Below are 13,287 nucleotides of genomic sequence, written 5' to 3' on the forward strand. Positions count from 1 at the left end.
TATTCACTAATGCATTCTGCCACAATATATTAAAAAACTAACATATTCAGAATAAATTTAGAATATTTAGAATCTATAATGATCTAGTACATGAGGAAAACATAGACATTTTTTCTCTTTTTTAATTAATTCAGATTGTTTCTTGCCATCACTTATTAGCATTTTTTTCCTGTAATCTTTTAAATGAAGTTTATTAATTATATATTGATTTTATCAGTCTACTCAGACTTTAGCAGAGCTCAGTAATGCTGAGATTAATAACTGATCACATTGATTTATCAGTCTACTCAGGCTTTAGCAGAGCTCAGTAACACTGAGATTAATAACCGATCACATTGATTTATCAGTCTACTCAGGCTTTAGCAGAGCTCAGTAACTCTGAGATTAATAACTGATCACATTGATTTATCAGTCTACACAGGCTTTAGCAGAGCTCGGTAACACTGAGATTAATAACCGATCACACTGATTTATCAGTCTACTCAGGCTTTAGCAGAGCTCAGTAACACTGAGATTAATAACCGATCACATTGATTTATCAGTCTACTCAGGCTTTAGCAGAGCTCAGTAACACTGAGATTAATAACTGATCACATTGATTTATCAGTCTACTCAGGCTTTAGCAGAGCTCAGTAACGCTGAGATTAATAACTGATCACATTGATTTATCAGTCTACTCAGGCTTTAGCAGAGCTCAGTAACGCTGAGATTAATAACCGATCACATTGATTTATCAGTCTACTCAGGCTTTAGCAGAGCTCAGTAATGCTGAGATTAATAACTGATCACATTGATTTATCAGTCTACTCAGGCTTTAGCAGAGCTCAGTAACACTGAGATTAATAACCGATCACATTGATTTATCAGTCTACTCAGGCTTTAGCAGAGCTCAGTAACTCTGAGATTAATAACTGATCACATTGATTTATCAGTCTACACAGGCTTTAGCAGAGCTCGGTAACACTGAGATTAATAACCGATCACACTGATTTATCAGTCTACTCAGGCTTTAGCAGAGCTCAGTAACACTGAGATTAATAACCGATCACATTGATTTATCAGTCTACTCAGGCTTTAGCAGAGCTCAGTAACGCTGAGATTAATAACTGATCACATTGATTTATCAGTCTACTCAGGCTTTAGCAGAGCTCAGTAACACTGAGATTAATAACCGATCACATTGATTTATCAGTCTACTCAGGCTTTAGCAGAGCTCAGTAATGCTGAGATTAATAACTGATCACATTGATTTATCCGTCTACTTAGGACTAGCCAGTTTATCGTTTGGTAAATCAATTGTTAATTTAGGTCTTTTTAAGGGTTTATCTGATGAGTATGTTAACTACATCCAGTGCACTTATATAAAAATAAAGCTTTTTTTTTTATTTAGTCAAAAAGTACACAAAAAGTACTTTCCTAAAAATGTAAAGAGAATGTGCCTATAGCTGTGCAGATGTGGGCTGAGGTGTTGTTCAGTGCCAGGTTTCACTAACTGTGTGTTATTTCTAAATTTAGTGTGCAAGCAATCATAAAAAAACTGTAACGTGCAACAGTGAATATAACAGTATATTTGTTTCTATGGTGGCCAACAAGATCCTACAGTACAATTAAAAATGTGTTACAAACATAAATGACCTGCAGATTAATACAACACATTCATCAAAATGACTACACCAGCTCTGCATTCCACAAATGCACTGTACATGCAAAAAGTATTACAACAGAAATGTTTCTGGTAGACTCTCAAAGGAAATACAATATCTATGACGGAATAGTTAGCTATCTGACATGTCATAGCTGTACTCCAGGAGTTTTCAGTCCTGGTATTGTTATTTGAAAATTTACAGTTACAATCTACAGTTAATTCCAATTAGGATACATTGATGTCATCTGCTCGTTTTACTGGTTTACAGCAAATTTCAAGTCTTGCCACAGATTCCCAATGGCATTTAGGTTTGGGCTTTAATTGGGCCATTCTTACACATGAATATGATTTGATCTAAACCATTCCATTGTAGCTCTGGCTGGTTCAGGGTCGTTGTCCTGCTGGAAGGTGAACCTCCACCCCAGTCTCGTCTTTTGTCTTCTTGTCACTCTTCCATAAAGGCCAGATTTGTGGAGTACATGATTAATAGGTGTCCTGTGGACAGATTCTCCCACCTGAGCTGTGGATCTCCGCAGCTCATTCAGAGTGGCCATTGGCTGCTTCTCTAATTAGTGCTCTCCTTGCCTGGGCTATCATTTTAGGAGGACAGCCCTGTCTTGGTAGGTTTGCTGTTGTGCCATACTCCTTCCATTTTTAGGTGATGGACTGAACCGTGCTCCATGAGACGTTTTCCTGGCCTGTCTGGTGTTCTTTGGTTTTCATGATGCTGGTTGATGACTAATGTTCTCTAAAAACCTCTGCAGCCTTCGCAGAACAGCTCTAGTTATACAGAGAATAAAATACAAACAAGTGGTCTCTACTAATTATGTGACTTCTGAAGGCAATTGGTCATAGTGGATTTTATTAAGTATCAGAGTACAGGGGGCTGAATACAAATGCACACCACACTTTTTTTAAATTAAAAATCTTGAAAACTATGTATCATTTTCTTCACAAGTACTTGCTACCTTGTGTTATTCTATTTCTAACGTGAAAAAATGTAGAAAAGTTAAAGGGGTATGGATACTTCTTCAAGACACTATACATATATATATATATATATATATATATATATATATATATATATATATATATATATATATATATATATGTGTGTGTGTGTGTATGTATGTTTGAATCAAACATGCCAAAGTAAATATATGCACAGACAAATAATTTATTTTATATATAATTTAAGTTTTTTTATTTTCTTTGCAGGCTAAGTTATTGCAATATTACAGAGGAAGGCTGTGTCACTCTGTCTTCAGCTCTGAAATCAAACCCCTCACACTTGAAATATTTAGAAATAGGAAGGAATAAACTAGGACAGTCTGGAGTTTAGCAGCTCTCTGATCTACTGGCAGACTCACATTCCAAAGTGCGGATACTCAAGTGAGTAATGGTCATGCACCGGACACTAGGACTGTTTCTGAACTTTTTGGGAACCTGAGCAGCACTCTAATGATATTATTCTGTTTACAAGAATATGATTTGTCTACAGATTGTTTGACTGCTGTATTACAGAGGAAAGCTTTGTCTGATTTCAGCTTTGAGGTTGAACCCTTCACACCTAAGTGAGCTGAATTTAGGCTATAGTAATCCAGGAGAGTCAGGAGTGACGCAGATATCTGAATTACTGGCAGATCCACAGTGTAAACTTGAGATATTAAAGTGAGTTCTTATCTTTTCATTAGTCATAACATTTATTACATCTGTATAACTGATACTATCATTTATGCTGATACTTTCAAGTGAAATTCTCTTGGAAACACATGGGTTTTCCTAAAGTGTCCAGGTTGTAATTTGAGAGAATAAAGAATTCTGTATATTTTTCCACAGGTTGCATGAAATAACAACATTACAGAGGAAGGCTGTGCTGCTCTGGCTGCAGGTCTTAAATTAAACCCTTCATATCTGAGAGAGTTGGATCTGAGCAAGAATAAATTAGGAGAATCAGGATTGAAGCTGCTCTCTGCCTTAGTGGAGGATAAAACATTCAAACTACAGGAAGTCGAGTGAGTTGGTTTATTAAAGCCTTTAAAGTTATTTGTCAAACACTTTAATAATTAGCTAAATTCTCTAAAAAGTCTGCCAAAAAATCTCTGAGCATCACAGTAATTCCTAAAGTCTCAGAAAGGAGTGTAAGATCTAAATTTAGGACAACCAAAGTCTATTACTATAGTAAATGTGTATTTGGGTTTACTCGAGGGAAAATGAGAAAATACTTATTAGTAAATGAACAAATTAATTGGAGTATAAGTTAAAGATGCCAAATGTAGTGGACCAACATGTTTTATTTAAGAAGTTTGCTTCTTTTTGAACTGGAGCTGTGAAGCTAATGCTGTTGCAGTTGTTTATAGTTTGTTCCATTTTTGTGAATTTAAATATTGATGTCTGATATTTTTCTTCATTCTCTTACAGAAGCTACTCTCAACAGCCCTCGAGAGATATGAGTTTATCAGATGGTCATAACAAGAGGAATAAGTCCTGTGGTGATGCCATCTAACCGAATACACATGCAAACATTCTTACTGTCTCTGTTTCCAAAACAGCAGTTTCATGAGTGATAGATAGATAGATAGATAGATAGATAGATAGATAGATAGATAGATAGATAGATAGATAGATAGATAGATAGATAGATAGATAGATAGATAGCCTGCACTATAATGCTCTAGAATGCACTAAAGTTAGCAGATAGAGTGCAGTTATGGCTACTTAGGCTGGTTATCATGTCCAAGCTCCTTCCGTTAAGCTATGGGGAAAGGTCAGTGTCTCAGTCAAAATAAATAATTATCCTTTACTTGCTGAATTTAACATACTGAGAGTGACAAAACATGGCCTGTGTATGGCAAATTTTATGTTTTATATTTTTCACATATGTTAAATTATGTGAAACTTATTTTCAAGACATGTCATCTCACAGCAGTTGTTCTCATGTGGTTGGTTAGTGTAGTGGTTAACACCTCTGCCTTCTACCCTGTAGACTGGGGTTCAATCCCCACCTGGGCAAACACACTATACCAATAAGAGTCCTTGGGCAAGACTCCTAACGCGGCCTTGGCCTACCTGTGTAAAAAATTATCAAACTGTAAGTCGCTCTGGATAAGAGCGTCAGCCAAATGCCATAAATTCTTGTCTGTTCCAACTCATCAAACAGAGGAATGAAATATTGTCATAATCACATATCCTGAAAATGTTCACCTATTACAGGCCTATATATCTATCATTTTTGGAACAAATGTCTTGCTCTTCATCAAGTAGTGGTTTGTCTCTAATGGATCTTGCTGTTCATTCAGTCAGTGACTGAGCAGGTCGTAGGGAAGCTCCAGTTGGAATTTAGCAATAGCAGGTTAGTTCACGCCTAAACTGGATTCTGCTCTGTTTATTCTCATATAAACATGCTGCTAAATCATCAGTCATATGACAAAAATGAGAGGTGTGAGTTTTGCACTTATCATTTCATTTATATACATCTGTCTTTCTATGTACTTCTTGTTACCAGAAAGATCTAATATCTGGCTTTTGATAGTCATCAAGAGGAAAATGGAAGCTTAAGCCATCACTCTTAACATTTATAGTCTCTTTTTTACATATGTTTTACATATTCTGTATTTTTTGTTGAATGTAATTAATCCACCAAGTTTGAAATCTGAAGTTTCTGTAGTTTTGTGCTGGAGCTGCAGGGCTAATTTATACCTAGGGCTGGACAATCTAATGATATTTATTTTCATCATGATAAATTGTCACAATATGCTTTCCTGAACATATTGTGTAGATCATCAGTGCTGACCACCTACAGGCTTCATTACACAGGGAGCCTAATCAACATTGTTTATTGGATTTAGCGCTGTTTGTGGATTGTTGAATAAAAATAATTTGTACTCAAAGTTGTTATTATTTTTTCAGTATGGCTTTACAGTTGGGATGACAACCTGTATCATATATGAATATATTTGAGAGCTAATATTAGGCCACTCAGTGGTGAATGAACAATAGATTTCTGGAAATTGTCGGCTTTTGTACATTTTACATAATTTCTCTCTAAACAATAATAAAATATATTATATATGAGTGGAAACCAGTGTTTATAGTTATGCTGTGCTATATAAAGTGCAGACTTTTTATTGAAGTGGAAACCCAGCAATTTTTTAAAATGTGTGTAATTGGTGTAAAATGCCCTGTCAGAATTGTTCACAGTGGTGGTGATGGGAACCAGACATCCACCTCTAAAAGCTCCATCACAGAAAGTTACTACATGAGATGGTTCTGAATATTCACTGCCTGATGACTGAGATATGCAAACTAGCCCCTAAAGAAAACTTATTATTTCCACTATTTTCCATCATCAACATTCCATATGAGCTCAGAAGACTCGTGTAGGTTCTCTGGTGGTTCTGGATGGTAAATAAGATGTCTATGTTTGTGTTGTAGTCACTGTAAAGACATCTGAACCATCTCACACCAAACCGCTCTGAATGACTCTGTTTACACCTCACACACTGAATGCAGAACATTTTCCTCTCTCTTACAGCTCCTTGCTGGTGTACAGTAAGTGGCTGTAGCTCATCTGTTGACCCACAGTTTGTGTTGGTCATCCTCTAGGCCTTCATCAGATCCTGGATGATTATGTGTGGTGGATCATTTTCAGCCTAGCATCACCACATCCACTGCCATGACAGTAGCACTGACCAGTGATGGAATTGACCAGTGATGAAGGGGGTAGAGGGAGTTAATAAAAAGCAGCAGATGGACTCCAGTCCGTAACTGTACACCTACATAGTGGACATATAAGTCGGGTAGAGCTCATAAAGTGGCCAATTATGGACGTCTAAGGCAAGTGGACTCAAGTGGACAAAAAGATCTCCTTAAAAACCTGAAAAGAAATGTAAGTATTATTTTACCCGGTGTAAATTTAGGGGTTAGGTTTTGGGACAGACACCTCCAAATAGAAGGTGCTGACTTCATAAAGAACCTGTAAGTAACAGACACAGACACCTTCAGGCTGATACTAACACTGAGGAAACAGGGCCCTCTAGTGGAGACTCCTGGAATCACTCAATGTCCTACATTGTTCTGTTTGGTACACATACAACACTTGAGGATGGAAATGAAGAAGGAGAAGGTCTTTCAGTTTTATCTGCTATCTTATTCATACATTACTTCTCCCTCTGGCTAAACAGGGCCATCTTTCTACTTTAAAGACAGGAATATTACTAGAATTTAAAATGAAGTGAAATCCATGCAATAATATTAGTGTTAATATTAGGCAGTCAACTAATGCATGACCATCACAGCTCTGTAACCCATGTGGTCCTAAACTACTGTACCATCTTCCCACTTCAGTCTTTAGCATCCATTCCAGCCCTAGTGGCTCTTTTTTATTGTAAACTCAAATAATATATACATTATTTTATTCACATTGCGTTTAATCATAAGGGATTTAACACCGTAAGGCATACAATTGCAGGTCTGGCCAGCAGGGGGGGTTCTGCTCTCCCTCAAACTGCCTATGATGTTCTGGTCCAATTTTGAAGGATTTGTTTTTCATAATATTATCAAATAGTAATATTGTGGGTGGGGGAGGGTCTGGTTTATGGGTGGGGGCAGGCCATTTGCATTTATGGCATTTTGCTGACGCTCTTATCCAGAGCGATTTACAATTTGATCATTTTACACAGGAGGCCAAGGTGGTGTTAGGAGTCTTGCCCAAGGACCCTTATTAGCATAGTGTAGGGCGCTTGCCCTGGTCGGGGATTGAAACCCAGTCTACAGTGTAGAAGGCAGAGGTGTTAACCACTACACTAACCAACCACCAACCAACCAACCAACCATTTGACCCAACACTTTTTATAATAGCACACAGCGTTATGCTCATTACACACATATACAATGAACTACACCTAAAGATGCACAATGAAAATAGACACAAACTCAGACGGCTATGGGCTGAAATGATCCACCATCATGTAAACACTGTAAAATAGAAATGTCCTCCACTGATGACTGAAATGATCCTGTGAGAGGAGAGAATTGTTGAACGTCCAGCTGAAAGCTTTAGGAATTGGAGGCTCTGAGGAGAAATCCATGTTAATAAAATTGAGATCAGTCCGTGGTGAGGCACGAATATTTACACAAATCTTATTATAATCAATACTGAGGAATAAGGAATAAGCCAGTAATCTAGGCCAGAGTGGTAAATTGAAATCGAGTTCATTTCTAATTCTTACTAGAACTTTGTAGAAACGCCACAACAAGCTGACTTCAGGTGAATTTCTCTACTGTATCCATCAGAAAAGATCTGACTTACATGTCAGTTCCAAAATATTCCTGTCCAGCTGGTCTGAGCCAGTGTAAGTACCACCATTACCAGGACGTCATTCTGTGGTGGGCATTTGGTCATGTAGGGGGGCAACATGAAAAGAGGTCGACTGCCGCACTAAAGGCTCTGTTTGCCTCTTCAACCAGAAACAAAGTTATTAGGAAAAACGTTCTTATAAAACAAGAACAGAAGCTGTTTAAAGTTCCTAAAGTAATGAAGAATTTCATCGTTCCTTTAGATATTGCTGATACCTCGTATCTCCATTTTAGCCGATTTTCAGGTTTTGACATCATTTGAAACTGCATGTTGGCCTTTATACTGTGTGTAAGTTTCATGAAGGATGGATCAAAGTAAACGGCCAAAAATGACTCGGATAAAACTCTGGTTCCATTGACTTACATTGAAAGTAAAGTAGGTTTTCTCCTCCTCCTGTAAAGTCACCAGGTTTTGTTCCGACAGCAGCGACATGTTACTGCACGTTGCTCCGTCGCTCTAATGACAGCCTGCATTCAAACTGGGCTCCACGTGGTTTTCCAAAAGCTTCTGATGAGCAGATCAGATTCTGAACGTCAGAGTCTGAACATGAATTACAGGCGAAGAGAAGACAACAAGCCAATAACAGTCCTTTCATATGAAGGTCTGAACACGGCACAGAATCACATAAACCTCGTTAAAATAAACTCATCCGGCTTTTCACTGCAGTTCTGCAATAATCTTTAGGCCTGAAACACATTTTATACATTCATAGCAGGAAAGGAATGAAAATATCCCAAGAATACTTTCTCAGCAGCGCAGCGTTTAACAGTCAGACAGGCAGAGGTGTTTGCTGAAGTGTGAATAAGTAAACACGCCCCCACAGAGAACACACTTCTGCTCATTTTAACAAACATTTACTGTTAATTTACTTATATTTACTGTTTATTTGCTGAATTTTGTTTAGCCTCTTTTTCTGATATGTTAACTTTGGCAATCAATGCATTACAGTTTGTAAAAATATGAAATATTTAGATTTGCTCCATCCTCCCTTTTTTACAATCAGACACATGTTATTAGTCTCAATGACTGAATTAAACAGACTTTATAACATAAGGGCACCCAAAGTTTTGCAGATGCCACATTTTTTTATTATTCAAACATAAACAAACTTTAACATCTGTGGAAAAAATTTATTTTTAAAAACAGTTTCTTGAGGTTTTGTTTACGTTTCACTTCAACCAAATACGTCATTTGGCCAGGGGTGCCCACACTTTTGCATACAAGTGTGTTTTTTATGAACTAAGTGCTTTATTATTGATTCTCACGGCCAAGATGAGAATCAAAAGCCTCTTTGCTAAGAAATCCAGAAAACTCCAGAGTCCCGTTGGCGTTTGGGTGTTGAGGTGTGCAGAACTGTCGTGTTATTATGTAAATCTCTGGATTTGCTGATCTCCTGCGATAACTCAGCTTATAGCGTTTTTCTCTCTGGCCTCCATAAAATCAAAGCAGTGAGTTTAGTGGCAGTAGAAACTAGTAATGGTCAGAAACGGGTCAGCTCCAACACGCCGAGCTTCATTAAGTCAGAAAACAGGCAGTGCTGTAGTTAAAAACAAGCAGACGTCTTTATTTTCACATTTATTTTGAAATTACAATGCTAGCATGTTTTATTCAGAGTATTGAGTGTGAACACTGAAAGGTAATGGATTCAGTACATGACCCCAAGTGCGTAGTGTGTTAATACTTTGTTAATAATAATAAAAATGTTACTCATATTGAATAACAGACTTACTGTCTTGAGTTTAAAAAATCTATTTGTTTATAATTTACTCCCTGTGTTGGAGCTCCTGCTCTGTAGCCATGACGCCATCAAACAGAGCTTCAGAGGTTCTTTTACAGGGAAGCTCCAGTTGGAATTTAGCAATAGCAGGTTAGTACACGCCTAAACTGGATTCTGCTCTGTTTATTCTCGTATAAACATCCTGCTAAATCATCAGTCAAATGACAAAAATGAGAGGTGTGAGTTTTGCTCTAAATGAGAAAGGTTACAGAAAACCTGCCATCCAGAAGATCTAAACCTGAAGCTGCAGTCTGTCGGCATTTTATTTAGCCTGGAGCATCAAATGATTGGTAGAAGCATCTTGATATACGTGAAGCTTTGCTTGAGTCCACATTTCATCCTGAATGGCTCTGGTTTAAGCTCAGTGACCAGCGTTCTGAAACGCATTTCATCACTTTAGATCATTCTTAAACATCTGGACGTGCGACTTTTGCTATTATCAAAGCTTTTAAATGATGGCTGTAGTAGAGAAAACTCTGAGGAAATCGTGAGAGTTGTGTCTTATTTAGAGTTTTAAACACTGATCCACGTACTAAATAAGTACTTGTATGTATTTTGTATGTATGTTTCATTATATAGTTTATTTCACTTATCATTTCATTTATACACATCTGTCTTTCTATGTACTTCTTGTTACCAGAAAGATCTAATATCTGGCTTTTGATAGTCATCAAGAGGAAAATGGAAGCTTAAGCCATCACTCTTAACATTTATAGTTTTTCTCGGTGTTTGAAAAATGTCTTGACTATAAAGAATGAGTTTCATCTCTAATGTTGGGTTTAATTCCATTCAGTGTCGATTCCATTCGGCTCTCGTTCTGCTTTGCTGTTGTTCACTCCTCTCACTTTGGAGCTTTGGTGCTTTATTTTTGACCAAAATGATCCAAAAAGAGAAGAACAGAGCTGTGAAAACTTCCGTCCCTAGAAAGATCTAAAAATTAAAGAACTGGACCTGAACTGTAGGTGACCCCATAATATCAGAGAAACCTGTAGAGCAATAAGAACTTCTAATAAAATGAATTATAATGAACTTAAATCAGTTTAAAAATGTAACTAATGATCATACTGTGCTGAACAAATACACTGTATTTCCAAAGGTATTCAGTCACTCATCCAGATGATTGAGTTCAGGTGTTCCAGTCACTTCCATGGCCACAGGTGTACAAAGCCGAGCCCCTCGGCCTGCAGACTGCTTCTACAGACATTAGTGAAAGAATGGGTCGCTCTCAGGAGCTCAGTGAATTCCAGCGTGGTGCCGTGATCGAATGGTGAAATGCAGTGGAGTAAAGCGCCGCCACTGGACTCTAGAGCAGTGGAGACGTGTTCTCTGGAGTGACCAATCACGCTTCTCCATCTGGAAATCTGATGGATGGGAAGAACTTGACTGGCCTGCACAGAGTCCTGACCTCAACCCCATAGAACACCTTTGGGGTGAATTAGATCGATGGATTAAGAACGGGAGGTCACTCAAGTTCATATGCGAGTGAAGCCAGACGAGCGAATAGTTTTGGCAATAAGTGCACCTATTCTTGGTGATTTTACTTGAAGACATATAAAATATAATTAAATATATAGTTACAGTTTATTATTAAATAACATTTAAATTTCATGCCGTGATCTCACTTTTCCAGACATACTTTAAATGGTCAATAAACCATCAGTTCACCGTTTGGTTTAGGACATTATAACTCACACTAAATGATTAAGTCGTGGCCACAACTTAGTAAAGCGTGGGAACGAGATCCTAATGCATGGCCACGACTAAGTAAGCTGCAATCTCGTTCCCACGCATTACTAAGTCGTGGCCACGACTTAATTATCTCATGTCCAACCCTTACTAAGTCATGGCCACACGTTAGGATCTCGTTCCCACGCATTAATAAGGCATGGCCACGCATTATGTTTCTATTCATACAGGATGTCAACAGCGGGGCTCCGTAGTGTGCAGATCTTAGCCTGTCTTTCATTTAGATGCCTTACTAAGTCGTGGCCACGCATTAGGATCTCGTTCCCACGCGTTGATAAGGCGTGGCCACGCATTATTTTTTATTCATACAGGATGTCACCAGCGGGGCTCCGTAGTGTGCAGATCTTAGCTGGTCTTTCATTTAGACGCCTTGCGTGTGCGCGCGCTCTCGTGCGTTCGCGCGTGCGCGTGTTCATTTCAATGGGCGGACAGTAACAGTAATGTCAGCGCTCGGCCCCGCGGGACTGTTTTGAATTGTACTTCAGTTAAACAGCAAGAAGAAGGAGAAAAGCAGCCATGTCAGAAGAAAACGAAGACCCTAAGACTGTGGAGACGGCGGTGGAGGAGCAGAAAGTGAGTTGACGCGATTAAAAGAAAGAAAAATATCGAGTCGTGTCTGTTTTTTTCCGTTAGCCAACGCGAGCTAAGCTAACCTCACTTCTAACTCGTATTATATCACGCAAAATCGCGTCTTCTAAGCTCTGGTTGCGTTTTCACAAAGTTACTTTTGCCACTTTTAACGCCAACCTGTTGTTCGGACTAACATAATTCGGCGATCAACGGTGGCTTTCTTCTTAGCACTTATTAGCGGGTAAATCTAGCCAGCTCGGGGAGTGTTCCGAATCGAGCCCTACCTCCCTGCTTAGTGCACTTAACGGAAAGCCTGTCAGTTTGTACAGTGTCCCTTCGTCGAAACATTGGAAGTGCGTTGGTCCAATTCGTCCCCAAATGGCGTCCAACTAAGGCCAAAACGTGGAAAATGATTTTGCTTCAGCAGCATCGGTCTCTTTCATGAGCGATTTTAAGCCTCTCGTTCGTCTTCCCTAGAAACCTAGGGGAGTAGGCGCCGATTCGGGATTCGGCCCCAGCTAACGATAATTCGCCACAATGGCGCTGAAGCTGAAGAGAAAAGCTGATTGGTAATAACAGACTGCTTTATCACGGCGTTTTAAACAAGGGGTTGTTCTTATAGTGGAAAAAGAACTAAAAACCTGCAGCATTTGGTCAGCTGGCCAGCTGCTGTGAAAACCGCCATAGGCTGAAATGCTGCCTGCCTTAGCTCGGCTTTATGGTGGCGTTTCTCGGGCCCAGTTGGCTGAAGACGCGTTCTTGGGGTTCATATGGGTTCATGGTGGTTTTCTACATGTTTACATTCTGTACCGTTCCTCGCCCTCTGTCTCAGCTAGCTTGCCTCGATGGCTGTGGTTGTTGTAACGGTAGAGCCATTCTTCCTGATGATCAGTCAGGATTTGCATAACATTGTGTGGGTCAGCCCGAAGTCCAGGGCTCAGGCGTGTTGGAAAACTGAATCACTAGTTTTCCAGGGTGCATTTTCCACCCAGTGAGTTGTGTGTTGGACTCATGTCACCACATCAGGTCACTTTGGCTGTTTCCAGTCCGTACAGATGCAGAGTGGTTAGCACAGATTGGCAAGCTGGTAGTGCTGTATGTTGGGCAAGAGAACTTAAAGGGGAATCCCACTAGTTTTTTCAAAATATCTGAGCAATAAAACAGTAAACAGAATCATTCGGAGTCAAAATG

At 38.9% G+C, this 13,287-nt stretch overlaps 1 protein-coding gene across 1 annotated transcript in view; it reads left to right on the forward strand.

Moving 5' to 3' along the window:
- Positions 1-11,915: 11,915 nt before the first annotated feature.
- The window catches only part of arpp19a (cAMP-regulated phosphoprotein 19a), an 8,818-nt gene continuing 7,446 nt past the window's right edge, over positions 11,916-13,287 (forward strand). The window contains exon 1 of the mRNA XM_017686575.2: positions 11,916-12,099. Within this exon, the coding sequence (XP_017542064.1) occupies positions 12,043-12,099 (57 nt within the window). The 5' untranslated portion in view covers positions 11,916-12,042. The remainder of the gene's footprint in view (positions 12,100-13,287) is intronic.

Source organism: Pygocentrus nattereri, chromosome 7 (assembly GCF_015220715.1).
Source record: "Pygocentrus nattereri isolate fPygNat1 chromosome 7, fPygNat1.pri, whole genome shotgun sequence".
Lineage (NCBI taxonomy): Eukaryota > Metazoa > Chordata > Actinopteri > Characiformes > Serrasalmidae > Pygocentrus > Pygocentrus nattereri.